This window comes from Anoplolepis gracilipes, chromosome 10, assembly GCF_047496725.1.
Source record: "Anoplolepis gracilipes chromosome 10, ASM4749672v1, whole genome shotgun sequence".
Lineage (NCBI taxonomy): Eukaryota > Metazoa > Arthropoda > Insecta > Hymenoptera > Formicidae > Anoplolepis > Anoplolepis gracilipes.
This window is the reverse complement of record NC_132979.1, coordinates 10009955-10031949: the sequence shown is the minus strand read 5'-3', so window position 1 is coordinate 10031949 and position 21995 is coordinate 10009955. Positions and strand designations below refer to the sequence as shown.

Here is a 21995-nt window from a genome sequence, read left to right as displayed (position 1 = left end):
CTGAATTTTATTTATTTTTAATTTACACGTATTTTTAAATATCTCGCTTAAAAAATTCGTGCCTTGATCGGTTAAAATTTTTTCCGGTATTCCTTATTCTAAAATTATTTTCGTGCTAAATTCTTTACTCACGGTGTTTGCTTCTTGATTTGGTATCGATATTGCTTTACTAAATTTTGTCAAACTATCTTAAAAAGTTAGTAAGTATTTATTTCCGGTATTAGTTATCGTTAATGGACCGACTATGTCTAATGCACATTTTTCGAACGGTTTACTCGATGTATCGGTGATAACGAGAGGTGCTTTAAATCGTCGCGATAATTTATTTTTTTGGCAAGTGTTACATTTTTTAATGTACCGTTCGACGTCTTTCGTTAACCCGGTCCAATTGTGCGTGAGGCGAATTCTGTTTATCATCCTCTCGATACCTTGGTGTCCTCCTGTGGGTGCGTCATGATATTCATATAATATTTGTTTCTTTTCTTCTGCGCTATAGGCACGTGTCGCATCGTTGCTATCTTTCTCGTCCTCTTCTTTATCTCTTTCTTCGCTGCTGATATCGTCCATCTCTTCGTCTTCGGCGGTGAGAATCTTTTCTTTCTCTTGCTTGTCATCGTCTCGCGTTACGTTGCGGCTTAGTGCATCGGCGTTCGCGTTCGCGTTCGCACGTTCAGCCTTATGTATTATCTCATAGTCGTACTCTTTTAATTTTATTTGCCATTGAATTAATCGTGATCCTAGATCGTTCACGTTAAATAACCATATTAGAGGTTTGTGATCTGTAATGACCTTAAATTGTGTTCCGTACACGTAGGGTCTGAAATGTTTTACAGCCCATACAATAGTTTACAGTTCCTTTTCGGTAGTACTATAGTTTTGTTCCGCGCGGTTCAGTACTCGGCTGGCGTAGGTTATCGATCGGTCGCTGCCTATCTTTCCTTGCGATAATACTGCTCCGATCGCATAGTCGGATGCGTCGGTAGTTATATTAAATTGTTCAGCGAAATCTGGATATTTTAACACGGGTGCCGTTATTAATTTATTTTTAAGTACTTCGAAGGCATTTTGTTGCTCTGCGGTCTACACAAATTTTTCGGTTTTCTTTGTTAGTTTCGTTAATGGTTTAGCTATTTTTGAAAAATCTTCTATGAATCTTCGATAGTAACCGGCTAGACCTATAAAGGATTGGATATCTTTCACCTTTTTTGGCGTCGGGAAATCTCTTACCGCTGTTAGTTTAGACGGGAGATATTCCATGTTCTGATATTATATGGCCCAGGTACATTACTTCTTTGCGTAGGAATTCGCATTTATCCGGCTGCAATTTTAAATTATTAGTTCGAAGTCGTTGCAGTACTTCTTTAAGTCGCTTGTTATGATCTTCGAGGCTTGCTCCGTAAATGACGATGTCGTCTAGATAGACCAGGCATTTGAGTCCTTGTATTCCTGTCAATACAGAGTTCATTAATCTCTGAAATGTCGCCAGTGCGTTTTTTAATCCAAAGGGCATTCGGTTGAACTCGTAATGTCCATACGGAGTTGAAAAAGCAGTTTTAGGCTTGTCCTTTTCGGCCATTGGTATTTGATGATATCCAGATGCTAGATCTAATGTTGTGAAGTACTTTGCGTTTCCAAGCTGGTCCAGTATATCTATAATTAGGCAGAGGGAAGGAATCGCCGATCGTCAAGTCGTTGATCTTTCGAAAGTCTATAACTATTCGAAGTTTCGGTTTACCTGATACGTCGGTCTTTTTTGGTACTACTAATAGCGGAGCATTCCATTGACTCGCGCTGGTACGAATTATTCCGTCTTCCAACATTTGTTGCACTTGTTTATTTACTTCCGTCTTATGTTTTACCGGAAGGCGATACAGTCTTACATTTACCGTTGAGGCGTCTACACGTGTATTTATCTCGTGCGCTACCGTCGCAGTGCACGACAGTGGTTCTCTATTCAGGTGAAATATGTCGCTATATTCATCACATATCCTTGAGAGTGCCTGTCGTTCTTCAGAGTTGAGATGCTGTGTTCGAAACAATTGTCAGATGCGCTCGTTACGTGGGGTATTTTTATCGTCCGTCCCTACGGCTATTGTATAGATACCGTGCGGGTTATCTTTATCGATGTCGTCTATAGTTACAACAGGTGTACGTATCTCAATAGTCTCGTCTGTCGTGTTGATAACGCTGATTGGGCAGAGAAAGTTTTTCGGTTCTACCAGACATCTTCCTATATATATTCCAGGGGCTGTTTCTTTCGCGCGTACTATTCCCATTTCGTTTCGATTAGTCGTGACTTGCACGATGGTTTTACTGCGCGGTTTCAAGATAATTTTATTATATGGTCGCATCTTGAGTACATCCGTACCGATTTTTAACTCTTTATTTTTGTAATCCCGTCGTATTCCATGGGGAAGTCGTCTTTTACTACGTAAATTGCATGTTTAATGTCTTGTCCTGTTAGATTAATAGTCGCATGCATCTTTCCTATTGTATATACTTTGTGTCCGGTTATTCCTATTAACGCTAATTTTTTATTGTATATCAATGTTTCTCCTTTTAAATGCTTTACTTTTATTAGCGATATAGTCGCACCAGAATCGTATAGCATGTTTATGCGCCCTGTCTTCGTTTCGCGTATGGGCATCGTTACGACGTCGAGTCCCTGTTTATCTCGCGTCTGTCGTACGTGTGTCACCTGATATTCCAGCGCGCGCTTTGCCTTGCTATCGCTTTTTTCTTCTTCCTCGTTAATACGCTCGGAGTCGGAACTCTTTCCTCGCGACTTATAACGAGTTCTCTTTGAATTATTCTGAATATCGCTCGATTTATTCATGTTATTCGGGTTTTTTCGATTCTGTGGCTTTCCTTGCGGTCGGCCGTTTAAAGACCAACATTCGTCGCGATTATGTCCGCGCTTTTTACAATATTTGCAAAATTTTTCTACCACATTGACGCGTGATTTATCGGGTTTCGGTAGAGCGTATCTATTCGTTCGACAATCTCGTCCATAATGTCCTATTTTGCCGCATTTAAAACAGGTCGTATTAGTATCTCGAGGCGGTCGCGAGTAATTCGAGTCGAGTTTATTTTTATTTTGGTAACTGTTTGTTCTCGCTCCCATCGGCTTGATAAGTTTTTCTTCCGAGCTCGCGCCGTTTATCGCCTCTTGCAATGTCGAGAAGCGTTGTGACCGTACAAGTACTTTCAAGTCGTCGCGTAGTCCGATTTGATAATTAATTAAAGCTTGGTCTCTGATAATTTGCTGAATCGTGCGTTTTTGTTCTAGAGTATGCTCTTTTCCTTCGGTCATAGAATGATATAGTTTCATAGCTACTAGATCGACACGCTATCCAAACGCGTAGGTTTCGCTTGATTTTTGTTTTAATGAATTAAATTCGATTTGCAAGTGTGTCGTGCTTTGTTTTGTCTGATAACACGCTTCGAGTTGCGTCCGAAATTCATCGAAGTATATCGCGCGTTTCGAAATCTTGTCGCGCTCTTCCGCGTAACTTTGTATATAATATCGCCTGCATAAGAGATTCTTCGTCTGCCGGATTTGTATTTTATATCGCGTATGTGCATGAATTTAAGAAATCTTGCAACTTGTGTCGCGACATTCCGTCAAATTCCGGAATCATTTGTCTCGCTTCCTTTAACGTCAGGAAATTTGGTGCCATACTACGTCGGTTTCTAATGTTGTGATCGGTCCGTCCGTAATATATGCTTTCGGAAAGTTCTTCTCGACGACTTGTATTTTGATCGCGTTGCTGTAGTTGAGCTACTTGCTCCGTTAAGAATTGTATTACGTAGCGCATTTCTCTTAACATTGCGGATGTAGAGTCGTTCGTCGATTCTTCTCGCAGTTGACTCGGTTGATTAATTGTTCGTCGCAATCTCGTGCGATCTCATCGTCTAGATCCCGCGTCATTAGACACGTTTGCAGAAGTAGACGCGCGGGGATTTTGAGCTTCTGCCATCTCGCGCGTTCGTGCGTAGATTTCTTCGGGATAAAAAATCTCGCTCTCGTAAGATGTCAATGAAAATTCTCGCCAGAGTGATACCTGGCTTGGAGTTCGACTAAGATATGGTCTCGTTCGTCTGGTTGAGTCGTGTAAATCGTCAGTGGGGTCAGTCGGATTATTTTCAACAAGACTCGCGTCGAAACTCGTAAATGGAAATTCGCGTTCTGTTATAACATTGCTCGGTAGCTCTGTGTCGCTATCGCTCGAGTATCGAGTTTCGAGGTTCCGTCGGACACTATCGCGTATGTCGCGGAGCGCTTCTACTGCTACACTCGCGGGACTTAATTCGCAATTTTTTATAACTCGATTTGCTCGTTCGCTAAGCAACCATGACTTATTTGCTATCGGTTTCGGTACGTTTCTTCCTTCCAACATTCACGCAAATTTAATTAAAATTAGTTTGGTTCGGACTTACAGTAATAGTATTGCTCGCATATTCGCTCGCTGTCTCGCTTGGTTTCGCTGACGCTGCGTCCTTCGCTCGGCGGCTGATAAGGCTGGCGATCGCGTTCCGGCGGCGATGCGTCGTCGATGGAATTGTCGTAGGTCGGGCGGCTTGGCGGCTCACGTCCTTGCTCCAATCCTGCGATACTCTGTTCATCTCGTAGTCCGTAGTCGTTTGCTCTGCACGTGATTTTTCCTTGGCTTCTTGGTGTCCGTCAGTGTTTGCTAACTTTCTGACGTGCCTGCCTGTTTATGCACTTTTTATTTTATTGCAGGACTTGCACGACGGTCGAGTGCCAGCTCCGTGAGCTCCACCAAAGGAAAATCCCTGAGATTCCACCGCTGCCACCAGATTGTTGTGCCTCCGGGAGGGGGGCACAGGATTTTTCGGGATTCGTTCAGGGAAGGCCAGGGACACGGCGGGCAGTGGCCTCTGTTTATTTTAATGTTTTTAATTGCTTATTTTTTTCGTTTTATTATAATAAATAACAGTTTAAAAGAAATCAATGGTTTGGTATTTTGTCACTGCTCTCTGCGGACGTTATGTCGCTTGCATTTATTATCGGTTAAAGTGAGAGAGCGGTATCTCTCGTATACTCGGTCGTACAGATAGTCTGATACGCGTCGACTTATCTGCGGCGCGCGTATATCTCTTAGTTATTCATGTATCTCGTTCTATTTAATAACTTCCCGCGATGATTATTACTCGTTGGAATCTTTTTTACGACTGCCCGTGACGATTACTACTCTTTAGGATCTGATCAACGACTGCCCGTCGCTTCATCGCGGCGGGTGCTGTTCTTCCCTTCGAACTGCATGGTTTTTCGGAGGGGATCCCTTAGCAACATGACCAAATATGGTTATATTGCTGAATTCGCGTTTTAGTGCAGGCGAGGAAGTTCAAAGTCGAATTTCCTCGCTTTTACTTTTAGCAATTCGGCGACACCTTTTCGATGCGTCTCCGAGAGCGCTTTCTGATTTCGCGTTCGCGCTCGGTCTCGGGCGCGCGTGGCTCGCTGCGTCAGCGGCTCGCACGATTATCGTTTCGGTCGCGATGCATTCCTGCATCAATATAATTATATATATATATATATATATTCATTAATTAAATATATAGCCTTTTCTAGGGCTATAACAGTTTTGAATGTTCACTGTATAAAATATATCTATGAAAGATATATATTTTTATCATATGATTACACTTATATATAATTCGTGATAAATATATATGATATATATTTTTATCATATGATGACACTTATGTGTAATTCGTGATAAATATATATGATAATATAAACTTAATAAACAAACTGTAATATAAATTTAAATACAAATTTAAATTTAAATTTATATATGTATTACGTTTTGGCTCTGCTAATTTCAATAATTAGTGGTAATTGCCAAAATAGTTTAGCTGAATTTGCGGAAATTTTTTTTCCGAAAATTCGTATTAGTTTGAATATTATATTGAGTAAAATAAAAAAATAGATATTTTTCTGTTCTTTTTTACTACGTTCTTTTTTTATTCAGTTTTTCGCATGTTCTTTATATTTTTATATTTAATATTTATCTTTTATCTATTTTATCTATCTTTTCTACTATCCTGTCTTCTCTTCTATCTAAATTTTTTGGAAATGTAAAAAAAATGATTTTCTTTAATATTATATTAAAATTATTATATATAATTTTATAATATCTAACATAATATAAAAAGAAACATTTCTTTACATTTCCTCTTGACGGAAGAAACCACCACCTTCTCGCGGTTTCCGTTGAGCAACATGTACGTTGTTTATTTAATAAATTGATATAATATTATTTATTAATTAATTGAAAGATATTATTAGAATTAGATATAAGAATTTATTAAAATATCCACTTCAATATTACTAGCATACATGAACATTTAAAAAAAAACGTACACGTTGGCCAAGTAGTGGATTTTTATAATTTTTCTATTCTTTATCTCTTAATTCTCTTAATAATTCTTTTGCTATTATAATAATTCTCTTAATAATTTTTTTTCTATTAATAATTTTCTTAATAATGCTTTTGCATTTTTTCATATTTAGAATAAATTATAAGGGTAATTATAATTAGGAGATTTTATTTATTTTTAATTCGTTTATATAATTAATAATTTGTACATGAGATCTAATAGAGTCAAATCGACAAGTCGCTAACGAGTCTCGATCTCGCGCTCGAGCCATAGTTCGGCATCAGCTATGGTACTCGAGAGATAGTACAGTAGAATTGTCAGTTGAACCAACAAAAAATGTTATCCGAAATGTTATTGCTGAATCTTGTAGAAAAGGTATTTAGAAGTAAAATACCGATGTTTCCCACTCTTGGGAGATTTCTTAGGTGTTAGTTGCAAACCAAGGATAAAGGTGACGAAAACAGTTTTTCGCCCGTAGAACTTATGCCCATTAAATTTAAGCAAAACGACCTGAATGTAAGTTGTAGGTATTGAAAAGACCTAAAAAATGAGCCGCGTCACGTTAAGATTGGTTAATTTGTTTAATTGCAAAAAATTAAAAACCTCCAAAAAAAACTTTTTTTTTAATTATTTTTTATTCTTACACATTTGAGCCTAGAATTCTGAAAATATGATAAAAGATGTTTCTCGTCATGCTGATAATGCATGAATTTTTTCGGCCCGAAATGTTTTTAAATTTTCGCAAAAATCTGTTATCTAAAAAAGCGTCTTCGTAAAATCTAATTATTACAGCTTTGGGGGATCGTAGAGCAAGCCACAGGGGTGCATTTTATTCTTTGAGAGTTATACTATCATGTACGTTTTGCAACGAAGCGATTTTCAACATTTAAATTGTTCAAAAATAGATCTAAAAAGTGAGTACGATTTTTTCGTATAAACAAATGCAATATTTACCGCAAATCGCATTGAATCGAAATGACACTTAATGCATTCGATAGTTGGCTTTTTACGCGAATTAAAAAAAAACGTTGCTATAAGTACCATAGAAGCCAAGAAAACTTTTTTTTTTAAATCACAGCGGCTCTGTTTTTTAACATGAAGAGCTGAAACTTTTCGGATGTTTAGAGAGAGAGAGTTGAAAAAACTAATGCAGCACTTTCGATTTAACTTGTTCGAACAGCTTTTTTTTATACGAGCTACGAAGTCGCGGTGAGCGATTGCCGGAGCTCGGGCGGCGGAGTGGGGAAAACGACAGCTCCGCTGCTACGCGTGAACTGAAATTTTACGCAAAGATTTCAAATCGACGCTCATGCTAAAATACACTTTTTCTCTGGTTCTAGAACACGTAGAAGGATAATTTTTTTTTAAATCGATATACCGCATCGAGAGAAACACGATCTCGCATCGAAAGCCGTAAATAATGACTACTTTCACCGCTAGGTATTTTGTAATATATACATATGGAAAGTAATTAACTGTATGTATAAAATTGTATTGAAAAGTTCGATTCAAAGATTCATATTTCCAAGCGTACAGATAAAAAAACAAGAGTAAACGAATTTTTTTTTAATTATTACTTGAATTTAGCAATAAATAAAATAATTTTTTGCAGTAGCGAAAATAGCGGTGAAAGTAGTCATTATTTACGGCTTTCGATACGAGATCGTGTTTCTCTTGATGTGGTATATCGATTTAAAAAAAAATTATCCTTCTACGTGTTGTTACGTCCGGTAGACTTCACGATTCTTTCTTTTCGAGAGGAATGTATAAACAATCAGAGATAATGATTTTAAAAACTCTCTCCGGGAAATATCAAACCGTGAGAGCTGTCACTTTAGTCGCACTCCACGAATATTACGTTACGTGGATAATAAAAATTTTAACAAACCTCCGTAAGGCGAGACCAACTATAAATAAGACAACCCAAGAAGTCTTAGAAATCAAATAAAGAATAAACATTCGAACGGCTCTCTAAATTTCAAAAGAATTTTAAATAAAACAGAGTCGCCGTAACTCGAGGCAGTTGTTTAGAACTGCAATCATAAATTTGAAACGGCGACGAAACCTAAAAAGCATTTGATAAGAGAACTCGCCTGACCACCTAAAGTGACAGCTGTTTATTATAAATTTCTAAATAGCGATAAGTGACTCTGACGGTATCAAACTCCTCATTGGCCAAATGGAAAAATCTCTTGAACCAATAAAAAAGAAATTTTTGAGACTCGAAGTCGAAGGAAATACCCCCTAAGCATAAGAGGGCGTTAATTAAAATTCTAATTCGTCCAATTGTCCAATGGAGAGGAGGTACGAATCCTAGTATATAATGCGGAAGCAATGCGCCGCGACATCAGGTTTTTCAGTTCTTTTCGGTATCAGAATCAGTATCAATATATTCATCATCATCTCCATCACTATTACTCGTACGGTACGAACTATTTTCTTCTACCTCGGCTTCGAGACGCGGAATCGATCCTCGATCTCAACGTTTAACCCTTCGGGTGTTAACAAGTTGGAATATTAATACTTCCGATTCCGCGACGAGTGGTTCGCCTAATATTTAACACAGACTCTCTGTGTAGTACGAATTAAAAATTTAAACAATAAAAGACGTCAAACATTGTAAGTGGTTGCGTGCGAATTAAAAGTTTAAAACAATAAAGAGTGTTGAACATTGTAAGTAATTGTGCCATTCAACATGAAAAATTCTATCGCTAACCAGGGGCACCTGTGAAATTCAACCCGACGCCGCTAAATCCACTGCCGAGGTCCTTTTAAAACCAACAGCGTACGCAATAAGTAGTGAGTACCGAATAACCTATTCTGTTGATTTCACCTCCCCCATTTAAAATTCGGTTATAGTAATTATAGTGAGACAGTTCTTTATTTTTGTTGTTCTTCATTTTATTATTACTGTTTGACCAGATACTTCTCATTTTACCTTTGTCACTATAATTAACTCCCCTTTTCGTTGTTTATGTTTATTTCCCATCCTCTTCATTTTCACGTAGCCTTTCTATTTTCTTGCAAGTACCTGTGTATTTTGCGGCACCGGTATCTCGTGTACTGGTACAAAATATAATTAGGTAGAACCTGCAAATTCCTTCAATTTTCTCTACGGAAGCAAATTTCTCCGGAATTCCATTTTTTCTCTGGTCCTTTAATTATTTATTACAATTTATTCATTACCTCTTTCCTTTTGTGCTATTCCTTTTTTTTTATTTTATTTATTTCCTTTCTTTCCTTCTTTTCTCTCCGCTTCTTTCTCCTTCTCCCTCCTCTCTCCTTTCTATATTATGCATTTTAAATAATATAATTTCCTGACTTAAATTATATTAAGAACATTATAAATTGTACTAATTAGAACTGTCTCGCCGAAAATAAACGATAAGTTTTCTGAAACATTTGCGTGGGTTCATAGTGGAGCCCGTTCATCCGAAACGCCTAAAGGCTAAAGCGAAACGTCTCCGCAACTGTAAGAACCGACGTGCCCGAAGAATTTTGGCTCAGGCGACAGCAAATTATAATTTTAAGAACAATATTTCTAATCTTAAGATAGAATTAAAGGGTCAAATTTTCCGCGAACAGTCATCACACACACACGCAGAGTCCCATCCCCCTTCCTCATTCAAGAGAGCTGAAACCACCCTTCTCATCTGACCCTTCTCCTCGCATCCCCATCGACCCCCCTCCCCTTTCACATCCAGTAATATCATCCTCGCACGAGCAACCCTCCCCATCGTCTCTCGATTTACCGGGGCCTTCTAACAAAACTCGCTCTACTTCCGAACCCCCTCCATGTTCACCCTCAGCAGCTTCTACCATCATCCTGGGAGATTCACCCCCATCTTCCCCCCGCAATTCACCTGATTCTCAAGAGGAATCAGATGAAATTTGGGAGGCCCTTCGTGACATTGCCGAGGTCGTCGTAGACCTCGAGAAAGAAAACGCGAGTCACGCCGAAAATTCTAAACACCAACAACCTCCTTGTTCTCCGCCTCAAGATCCTATCCAATATTTAATAAATAATCTCCCAAGGATCCGACATCCCCTCTCAAAAGGCTCGTATACAATCGGGCCTAGTCCTGTTGGTTTGACAACATTGCACTCCATCCTTGCAACCAACCCGCCGGGATCCGTTATCTCATGGTTCCTCCCCGGTCTTAGATATCCCCTCGCCGTTCCGATAGAGGCTCTCTGGAAGAAATTCCCTCCTTCCACGATTCGAGGAAGCATAATTCTTTTTCTGCCCCTTCCCTTAGAATTTAAATACTATTGTATAAATACCAGTCAAGTAACAAATCTTTTTATTTTTCCATTTCCAATTTACCTGACTGACGTCCCTCCGAACTAATGTAACACTCGCGAACACACACGCACACACACACTTAAGTAATTAATAAGATTAATTAATTTAATTAAAATACCAATTTTTTGAATCTTATACATATATATATATATTTGATTTTTACTTAATAAATGACTAAAAATTTAAAATATTAAAAATTCTAATCAAATTTATTAATCCTTTCTAACACATTCCCTGATTCCCAGATCACACAAGGTCCCGTCCCGCGTAACAGGGATTAACTTCCTTTACCAAAAAGGGACCACCGAACGAACGGCCTACTGACCTAGTAAAAGAGACCCTCGAGGTCTTTGACCAGGTCCGGCCTTGTACAGTTCGTTCGAGTCGAGAGCGTTAAAGTTTTACGCGTTTCGACAAGGGTAAGTTCTGTCCTTTCATTATCTCTTTCTTTTCTTTTTTTTCGAGTCTGGACATAACAGTGTTCTAGAACCGGAGAAAAAGTGTATTTTAGCGTGAGCGTCGATTTGAAATCTTCGCGTAAAATTTCAGTTCACGCGTAGCAGCGGAGCTGTCGTTTTCCCCACTCCGTCGCCCGAGCTCCGGCAATCGCTCACCGCGACTTCGTAGCTCGTATAAAAAAAAACTGTTCGAACAAGTTAAATCGAAAATGCTGCATTAGTTTTTTCAACTCTCTCTCTCTAAACATCCGAAAAGTTTCAGCTCTTCATGTTAAAAAACAGAGCCGCTGTGATTTAAAAAAAAAAGTTTTCTCGGCTTCTATGGTACTTATAGCAACGTTTTTTTTTAATTCGCGTAAAAAGCCAACTATCGAATGCATTAAGTGTCATTTCGATTCAATGCGATTTGCGGTAAATATTGCATTTGTTTATACGAAAAAATCGTACTCACTTTTTAGACCTATTTTTGAACAATTTAAATGTTGAAAATCGCTTCGTTGCAAAACGTACATGATAGTATAACTCTCGAAGAATAAAATGCACCCCTGTGGCTTGCTTTACGATCCCCCAAAGCTGTAATAATTAGATTTTACGAAGACGCTTTTTTAAATAACAGATTTTTGCGAAAATTTAAAAACATTTCGGGCCGAAAAAATTCATGCATTATCAGCATGACGAGAAACATCTTTTATCACATTTTCAGAATTCTAGGCTCAAATGTGTAAGAATAAAAAATAATTAAAAAAAGATTTTTTTGGAGGTTTTTAATTTTTTGCAATTAAACAAATTAACCAATCTTAACGTGACACGGCTCATTTTTTAGGTCTTTTCAATACCTACAACTTACATTCAGGTCATTTTGCTTAAATTTAATGGGCATAAGTTCTACGGGCGATAAACTGTTTTCGTCACCTTTATCCTTTGTTTGCAACTAACGCCCAAGAAATCTCGAGTGGGAAACATCGGTATTTTACTTCTAAATACCTTTCCTACAAGATTCAGCAATAACATTTCGGATGACATTTTTTGCAGGATAACGCCCAAGAAATCTCGAGTGGGAAACATCGGTATTTTACTTCTAAATACCTTTCCTACAAGATTCAGCAATAACATTTCAGATAACATTTTTTGCAGAATTTGCTTCATTTTAGGTACTATTCTACTGTACTAAGAAAAAGAGACAGCAGATATGTATGTCTGCACTCTTCTACTGTCCGAAGCTGGCCAAGCGCCGAGTGACACACATATATGGCTCGCTCTTAGTATGTGTACTCCCACTCCGCGCTCAGCTAGCGGACAGCGGCGCAAAACTAACATCACTAATTGCTCGGTCTATACTTTTATGCTATGTATATCAGTATATGTACACACACACGCACGTACGCACGCACGGACGCACGCACGCACGCACGCACGCACGCACGCACGCACGCACGCACGCACAGGCACACACACACACACACACACACACACACATATGGATGCTGACGTATAATACTCTACACGCGACAAGAATCAGATCGTAGCGCCGTCGCGAGATGAGGCAACTAATCTACGGCTCTATTTTCCTTTTGTCTCGATCTCGCACGTGTAAGTGCACGAAAATTTTTGCATACCGAAATTCGTTATACTAGACTTTTAAATTCATTTTTAAAAGTTTATTTATATTCTTTTATGCAATTCCTAGCCAGAACATTTCTTACTTTGTACATATAAGCTGCTAAACTTTTATATTAAATAAATGTTGTTATGAGGTGACGTCAACAGTCGATAACAAAATTTTAATTTTTTAATTTTTTTCGTTTTTTACGTAAAAATCGAAATGTTCGTGCATTGTTTCTATGTGTACTTTAATCGTGGAAAAGGATTTTTTATTCTGTGCAACTAATAAAAACATTTCGGTGTCCACAAAATAATTGGTTCGGTAAATAAAAAAAATGAGTTCGGTATCCCCTTAATGTCTACCTGTTGAGACCTCGATACTTCAGACAGAAAAATGTAGCTCTTGCACTCATGGTTAATCCCAGTCCGTGTAACTATGATTTTAATAACTTTTGGTCACTTGGTCACTGCCTGCTTATTTAACCACTTAAAAGTTAACATTTCTATGGAGCGATGTTTCACATGTCTTCATTCACTCAGAGATAGAGACAGAGAGAGAGCTGTTTTTTTTGTATAACAGGTTTATTCTTCTCAAATGTTATTTATAAAAATGCATTGATACAAACATAATAACTGTATAAATATATATAAACACATTTGTATAAAATAATATTCACATGTGTCTTATGCCATTTATAACAAAATTTACAAAAAGGCTCTGTGTTAAAGCCATTTATTTAAATTATTTAAATAAGGCATATGCCTAGTAATGTGAGTATTATGCATAATAATGCTTTCCAAATAGAAAATATAATTTAAAATTAATTCCAATTATTATATATACATAGTATTTTTAATATACAAGTTATTATTTATATGTATAGCTGCAGCATGAGTATAATATAAAAAGTGATTATTATGAAAAAAATGCTCTTAATATGTATGTTTCATATATATATACAGGATGTCAGGTAATAACCGCCTCACCATTCATATACAGGTAGAGCAGGTCAAACTGAGTAGAAAAGTTCTTTACCATTTTTCGATTTTCAAAATAATTATCGATAAATTAATTAAAAAAGATCGGCAAATCCGCGCGAGTAAAGCGCGCGCGGCGAGAAGGCCGTCCCACCGCTACGCGGTTACTAGGCGTGCTACTCATACGCATCCATTTCTAGTCGTAGACCGCTCCTCCTATCATTCAATGAGCGTTTTTTCACAATAATCCCTTTTTATATATGAAACACAGCTGCAAGAACAATGGGAAAATGTTGGAGGACCAATGGGAAACCTTCCGGCGAGAAAAGGAGGGTACCGAACGCGATCTTGAAAAAATCAAGGACAGCCACTTAAACAAAGAAATGGAGGTTAGCAGACGACTCAATACCTTGAGCGAACACGACACTGGAATTGGAAAACCGCATACAAACGCCGATCTAACACGTGAAATCGAAAACCTTCGTCACGAAATGGCAGTTTTTCGCAATTAAGGGAGCCCTCATTGCAATAGACCTCAAATCTTCGAATCTTACGCCGCCGGATATAATTCCTACGATTACTCGTGCGAAAATTCCGGCCCGCGGCTCTCTTTTCGCGAAGTGCTAGAAACGGTTCTTCACTTCGACGGACGCAACATTCCTCTATCCCAGTTCTTATGCGCTTCCCCCTACCATTCTCTCTCTCCTCCCCCCCTTCGCTTATCCTTTCCAGGAAGATTCGAAAACAAGATAAACGAAAATTCTGTGAACGATCGAATATTAATTTGGCTTGATGAACGCATAATACAGAGCGTTAAGCGCTAACAATGAGATAAAACATCCTTTTAAAGCAAAAAAGGAGGAAGAACATGCCATGACTTGTCTAGAAACATATATATTTGTGGATAAATATTGTAGACAATCAACTTCAGATTCATCTTCTGATTCATTTGCAAAACAAACTGATTCTTTGTCACTTGCATATGAAGATCTGTTTACCATGCCTTATGGCATTATACAGGATTATGGTTTCTTTATAAAACATTTAGATATTTGTCACAATGTGTTTAATAGGAATTTACAGTTTCTATCAGAATTTGACAATTTAAGATCTCTCAACTTGGATCACAATAAAATAGATGATATTATTGTGTTCCCATACATGTCAAATCTTGAGCTTCTCTGGTTGAATAAGAACTTTATTAAAAACTTACATCCTTTCATTAAGAATCTTCATAGTAGTGTACCAAATCTTAAATTTTTATCTCTTATGGAAAATGAGACAGCACCCAGTCATCTTAATGGTGGAAGTTTCTGTGAATGTCGTCAATACAGGTTATTTGTACTCTCTTGGTTTCCACGCTTGGATGACAAAATGGTGAATGACGAGCCGCTACTAGAAGCTAAAAGACTGTTCAAAAGACCATTGTTTGAAAATATGATAGAACCACCAGAATACATTAAGGATTTACATAATAAGATAAATATTTTTTCCAAGTCATCAATGTCTAATAGACAAAAAATATTAAGAGGAACAAATCTTATTATTTAAACAGTATTGCAGCTCAAAAAAATTTTAATCCCGAGATATTCCCTTATGAAAGGAATGAGATTTGTAATATTTTGTATCTTATTAGAAATATGTGCCAATTATAAAAGCAGTACAAATGTTTTATAATGATAAACACACATATATATATATATTGTTACGTCCCTGCTTGGCGTTTCCGTGCCGCGCTGCACGGCCGCTCGTTATGGCAAAAGAAGATCGTCTCCGGGATATCGGGAGATTCGGTTATTAAACGGCAGACATTTTGAGAGAGATCTCTGACAGCTGTCAAGCTGGACGGTCGCGTCTTACATTAATATTTGTGATATTGTTATTGGTGTTTCTGAAGTTTTTGTATTCACTATTAAAGTTATCCCTTTTAATTTAAAAATATATATTTATTTATGAGTGCGGTCCGCGAATGTCAGTTGCGTCGCGTCGCGTTCGATATATATATCGATCCCGCAGACGTAACATTTTGGGGGCTCGTCCGGGATAGTTTGGATCAAATCTTGCGGACGGAGAATGTAATTTTACAAAAGTGATGGCATCCGGGGAAAGAATAGAAAATATAGAAGTTGCTGGACCGTCAACCGCAGCTGTTTCTCGGAAAAGGATCCGAGCCGCTACGCCTATTAGGGCAGCAGAAAATACTGCGTTACAGGCTACATTACAAAAAATTCATCAGCTGCGTCAGGAACAACGACAACAGAGAGCTGATTTTGAGGCGCTCCTGCAACAATGAGATGAGGAGATCCATCGAATGTCTTATCGTCAAACCCAACTAAGTCATTTTCAAAATAGAGAAATATTAAGGGAATCAATTGAAAATTGAGAAATATTTAATGAATTTGGTTACAAATTAAAACCGGACATTTTTGATGGAAGTGTTCCTTTACGAGAATATCATACAATTTGATTTGATAGCGCGGGCAAATGGTTGGAATGATGCGGTAAAAACAGTTGCTTTAGCTTTAAATTTAAGAGGTAAAGCGCGTTCTGTTTTGGAAGGTGTTTCTGAAATTGAGAGTCTTTCGTTTGGGGAATTAAAGTCAAAATTAGAATTGCGTTTTGGAGGACATTTGGCTCAGACATATTATACACAGTTTACAAATCGAAAACAAAAATTGTCAGAAGATTTGCCTACTTTGGCTTCAGATTTAGAAAGATTGTCGCGTTTGGCATATCCCGAATGCTCTCATGAAGTGAGAGATAAAATTGCATGTACCCAATTTATTACCGCGCTATCGGATGGATTTGTAAAACAACCTCTTCAATTAGAAAACATTTCTTCCCTGAAATCGGCTGTAGAGAGGGCTATGGCCGTAAAGGTTATTCAAGAAAATAGTTTCCCAAAGAATCGAAATGAAAACAGGAATAAATTTAATAAATTTAATAATGGAAAACAAAATTATTATAATAATAAATTTTATAATAAAAATAGAAATGATAATAATGATAAAGATGGAAATAAAAATAATAATAATGACAATAAAAATAATAAGAATTTTGATAAAAATGAACAATTTAATAAAAAAAGATATCAGAGAGATAGACGAGATCAGCGAGGAGAATGTTGGAATTGTGATTCATTAGATCATTTTCGATCGGAATGTCCAGTAAAATCTTCTAAGGAAAACAAGGAATAGTCGAACTTTACGGGGCAGGCTCCGACTGTAAATTATTGTGCCCCGGAAATTAGCGAAAATAATTTAATTGTTAAAAAATTTATTAAGTTAAGTAAAGGTATTTTCGAGAGTCTTTTTTGTTATAAAGGGAGTGTAAATAAAAGAAAATGTATTTTAAAAATTGATACAGGTTCCGACGTTTCAATATTAAACAAAAGATTGGTGAAGGAGTCTAAGTGTAAGACTTTTAAAAAAGTAGTGCATACAGATAGATTGGCTCTCTATTTTAGGAGACAGGATATTTATTAGAAACTTGGAACCCGACAATTTTATATAAAATTTAAGATATTCGTTGGATTGTTTCTCTTTACAGATATATTTTATGATTACAAGAGATTTTAAGAAGAAGATCAAAAGATCGTTGAACATACAACAATTTTGTTATGAAGACTGCCTCACTCACGGTTTTTAAACCGTGGTTTTCCCGTGGGTTGGGGGACAAATGCCGAAGTAGGGACTAGAAGAGTCCTTTAAGGATGACGGGTAGTTACCTAATCTAACCCCTCTTGTCCGAAGATATTGCAACCAGAGCGGGAAATAGAAGAGTGCAAGATGAAGAATGATCGAAGTCGATTGGGATCAGGAATAACGGTGCTCGGAAACCTGTAGCAGGAGCTCAAGGTAGAGCAAAGAAACTGTTTGGATTCCCTGGAGTCGACGATGGCACGATATTCTCATCGCAGGGTTTGACGGCTGTATCCTAAGGAAGTTGATTGAGGTTGGAAACAGCGACGCTCGGTAACTTGCAGCAACAGCTCAGGGTAGAACAGGAAGTCGTTGAGGTTCCCTGGAGTCAACATTTGGATAACGGGCAATCCATTTTTGGAACAATTGTCGGGACGACAATTTTTAAAGAAGGGGAGTAGTGTTACGTCCCTGCTTGGCGTTCCTGCGCCGCGCTGCACAGCTGTTATGGCAAAAGAAGATCGTCTCCGGGATATCGGGAGATTCGGTTGTCAAACGGCAGACATTTTGAGAGAGATCTCTGACAGCTGTCAAGCTGGACGGTTGCGTCTTACATTAATATTTGTGATATTGTTATTGGAAGGACAGGAGGAACAGAGTAGGGTAAAGGAAGAAGAAAGAAGTGCAAAGAGAGATGGAAAAATCAAGACAGATGAGGACAGAAATGAAGGAATGAAAGGGGATAAAATGGGGAGAAATGAAGGTGGTGACAGGTGAAGGTTAAGTGTGAATTTTTGAATAGGCAGAGAAAGGGGAAAACAAAGGAGTGGAGCGTGGAGGAAGGAGAGGGGGATGAAGAGTACCAAGGAACCGGAAGTAGCGAGGGAGAGTAAGAAGGAGAAGAAGAGAAAGGGACAAGAGAGAAGGGGCGGAAGGAGCAGAAGGAAGGAGGGAGGAGAGAAGAGAAGAAAGAAGAAGAAGATGGCTGAGAGGAAGAGGGAAAGGATAAAGTGCTAGAGAGGAGGGGGTAGCAAGAGGAAAGGGATGGAGCGGGATAGGCAGTAGGGTTGTAGAATGTGAGGTCGTGAAAGGCCAGGTGCGTGTGGGGAGATTTTTTGAACATAATTGTATGTATGTAGGAGTGATGGTGTGAGGAGGGAGGAGGTCTTGTGATGTAAGGAAATAATTTGCGCATATGTAAGAGAGCTATATGTAATGGGTTAGAGGAGAGAGAGAGAGAGAGAGAGAGAGAGAGAGAGAGAGAGAGAGAGAGAGAGAGAGAGAGAGAGAGAGAGAGAGAGAGAGAGAGAGAGAGAGAGAGAGAGAGAGAGAGAGAGAGAGAGAGAGAGAGAGAGAGAGAGAGAGAGAGAGTTATAATAGTAAAAAATAGGTATTGATCGCGGAAGACATAATGGCTTAGTTTACACTGACATATTTTGATACGCGTACTAAATACTATTGGCCAATCACAGCCATTCCATTCTTTAGAAGACTGGCTATGATTGGTTAGTATAGTACTTGGTACGCGTATCAAGTGCTCGATGTAAACTAAGCCAATATTCAAAGAACCAATGAAGTTGTTGCAATTTTTTCAACTACTGCAGATGGAAATATTCCTGATTGTTATGTTACATTTAGAAACAAACAAGATAAAACTTTAAAATATGTTAGTACAATGGATTCAAACGTTGAACCTTGGGCTTATCCAATGTACTATCCACATGGTACGCAAGATTGGCACGATAATATTAGACAAATCAATGGAAAACGTGTAACTAGATTTATGTAGATTTTGATATACATGGATATACTATTTTGATATACATAACAATAGATTAAAATATAATAATATATTAAAATAGGTAAGTTTCAGTTTTGCAATAATATATAAATTATATGCCGTAAAATAACAAAATAAGAAAATCGCATTGGCGCGCGCGAAGTTAATATCAAATTAGTCGTTGGGAAAAACGTCAGTGTAAATTTAATTGCATCGGACGCATGTACTCAGTTAGTCAAACTGAAATCAAATTATTCTATTTACGTATCCTTTTATTGAATGTTAAAGGAGCAACAAGTTATAATGATTTAAAAACAGTCAATGGTATTGCATCAAACATTTACTTCTGCATGTTTGGCTTTGGGTTTAATTGAAGATGACGAATGGAAACGTGCAATAAACGAAGCTTCTATACGGATGATACCAAGACAACTTAGGTCACTTTTTGTTCGAATACTAATGCATTGCCAACCATTGCATCCAAAAGAATTATGGGATGAATTTCAAGTTGCAATGTCCGAAGATTACATATGACGATTTGGACGAGTCACTGGAATAAAAAAAGCTTATGCTCAAATCGATCAATTACTTCAGAAAGAAGGTTGGGAACTTTTTCAATTTCCAAAAATGGAACAAATAAAGATAAAATATGAAGAAGAAGATGCGAAACAATTACAAAGAGAAGCTTTATACGGTCAGCAACAGTACAGTCAGTTAAATTATGGTCAAAAAAATGTTACTGATTATGTCTTAACTCTTTTAGAGAAAACTGACAGTCAACGAAAAAAATGCTTATACATTGACGGTCCAGGAGGTTCAGGTAAAACTTTCGTTTACACAACATTATACTATTTACTCAAATCTCAAGGCAAAGTTGTTAATGCAATGGCTTTCACTGGTATCGCTGCAACATTACTTCCAAATGGAAGAACAGCACATAAAACTTTAGGTTTGCCTCTGTTTAATGACTCAACATCGAATATAAAAGTTCAATCCAAAGAAGCTGATTATTTAAAAAAAGTTTAGAGTACCATTACCAAACTCTAAATCAATCTAATAATGTTGAAATTCCACTAAAATGTGTAGCAAATTTAAATGCAAATATAGTAAAAGATACATATGAAGAAATAATCAAAAACAGTCAGTATATACTTGCAGCAAAACGTGCCATACTTTCATCACGAAATGTTGATATGGACGAACTAAATAAACAAATTGTGAATTTACTTGATGAATCAACAGAAAGGGTATACACAAGTATAGATACTACTGAAACTACTGATGATAATAATGATATTAATGAAGCTATTTTAACAGACTATTTAAATTCTTTAAATCCAACAAGTCTTCCACCTTACGAACTCCGTTTAAGAAAATATACGATTATCATGCTAATTAGAAATCTGAATATCAGTGAAGGTTTGTGTAATGGAATAAGATTATTAATTTTAGAATTAGGAAATAATTTGTTGAAGTGTAAAATTATGACTGGTGATAAAAGAGGAGAAATAATCTTTTTAAGTCGTATAACTTTATATTGTAAAGATGTTTACCTATTTGTATTTAAAACAAGAATTTTCAATTAAAATTGTTTTTGCTATGACAATAAATAAGTCACAAGGACAAACATTTGATAAAATTGCAGTCAATTTAAAAAAAGATGTGTTTAGTCATGGACAACTTTATGTTGCATTTTCACGAGTTAGATCTTGGGAATCATTACAAATTTATTTAAGACAAGAAAGACAAAATAGATTGGTTAGGTTAAAAATTATTTATATACAGAAATGTTTCAATAAGAATGCTGGACGTATAGATTCTACAGTGTAATTATAATTATTTTAAATAAATTTTGTATTCTATACATATTTACAGTAATTACAAACAGATATAATTTTATATCAATATTTTATAATACAACATTTTTTATATATTTATTTATTTAATAGTGCATCCTGTGATGAAAAATGCTCTTTAGGAATGGATTATTCCATATTCCTTTAAGCATAACCTTGAGGATACATTAAAAAACTTTGAAATTATTAAACTATTGAACACAAAGCAATTGTCAAAATTTGCAGTTTTGACTGTTTTGACAGCTGCTAAAGCGAATGAAGCATGTCACAGCTTCATCAGCTTATAATAATAAATATATATATATATATATATATACACTGTGCCGGCCAAAAGTTTGGATACAGTATTAAAAAATCAGAAATTATAAGAAAACATTTTTTTATTAAATAGCTTTATATTTAAATAATTATTTTATGTTATAAAAACTTAAATAATACATAATAAACTTAAATAAAACAAAAATAATTCAACTTTTTAAATATTTCTGATATAAAAGTATTAAACACTTTTTTCGTCGAAAAATGCCCCTTTGATTTTGATGACCATTTCTACAAGACGTGGCATTCTTTCAATCAGTTTATTTATAGTATTTTGTTCTAGAGATGTCCACGCATGTTGTAATTGTTTCCATAGCTCAGCAACGGATGATGGGCAGGATGTACAGATTTTTCAAGTTCTTCCCAGAGAAGTTCGATAGGGTTTAAATTTGGAGATTGTGGTGGCCAAAACATATTAACAATAGTCCCATCAACTTCTTTCTTTTTTAAATATTCTTTACAAAGTCGAGAAGTGTGTTTCGGATCATTATCTTGTTGAAATATGAAACCCCGACCGATTGTTCTAAGACCGGGGGGAATCGCATTTTGAACAAAAATTTTTTTATAGTTCTTCTTCATGATTCCCTCTATTTTAATGAAATCTCCAGTTCCTTGGCTAGAAAAACAACCCCACACCAAAATAGAACC

General features: G+C 36.8%; 1 protein-coding gene across 1 annotated transcript; it reads left to right on the top strand.

The window, feature by feature from the left end:
- The first annotated feature begins 14042 nt into the window (after positions 1 to 14042).
- LOC140670374 (uncharacterized) lies at positions 14043 to 15303 on the top strand. The gene is made up of 2 exons (XM_072900927.1): positions 14043 to 14217; positions 14564 to 15303. Exons 1-2 carry the CDS (start codon positions 14043 to 14045, stop codon positions 15301 to 15303), a joined length of 915 nt encoding a protein of 304 aa, XP_072757028.1.
- Positions 15304 to 21995: the final 6692 nt, after the last annotated feature.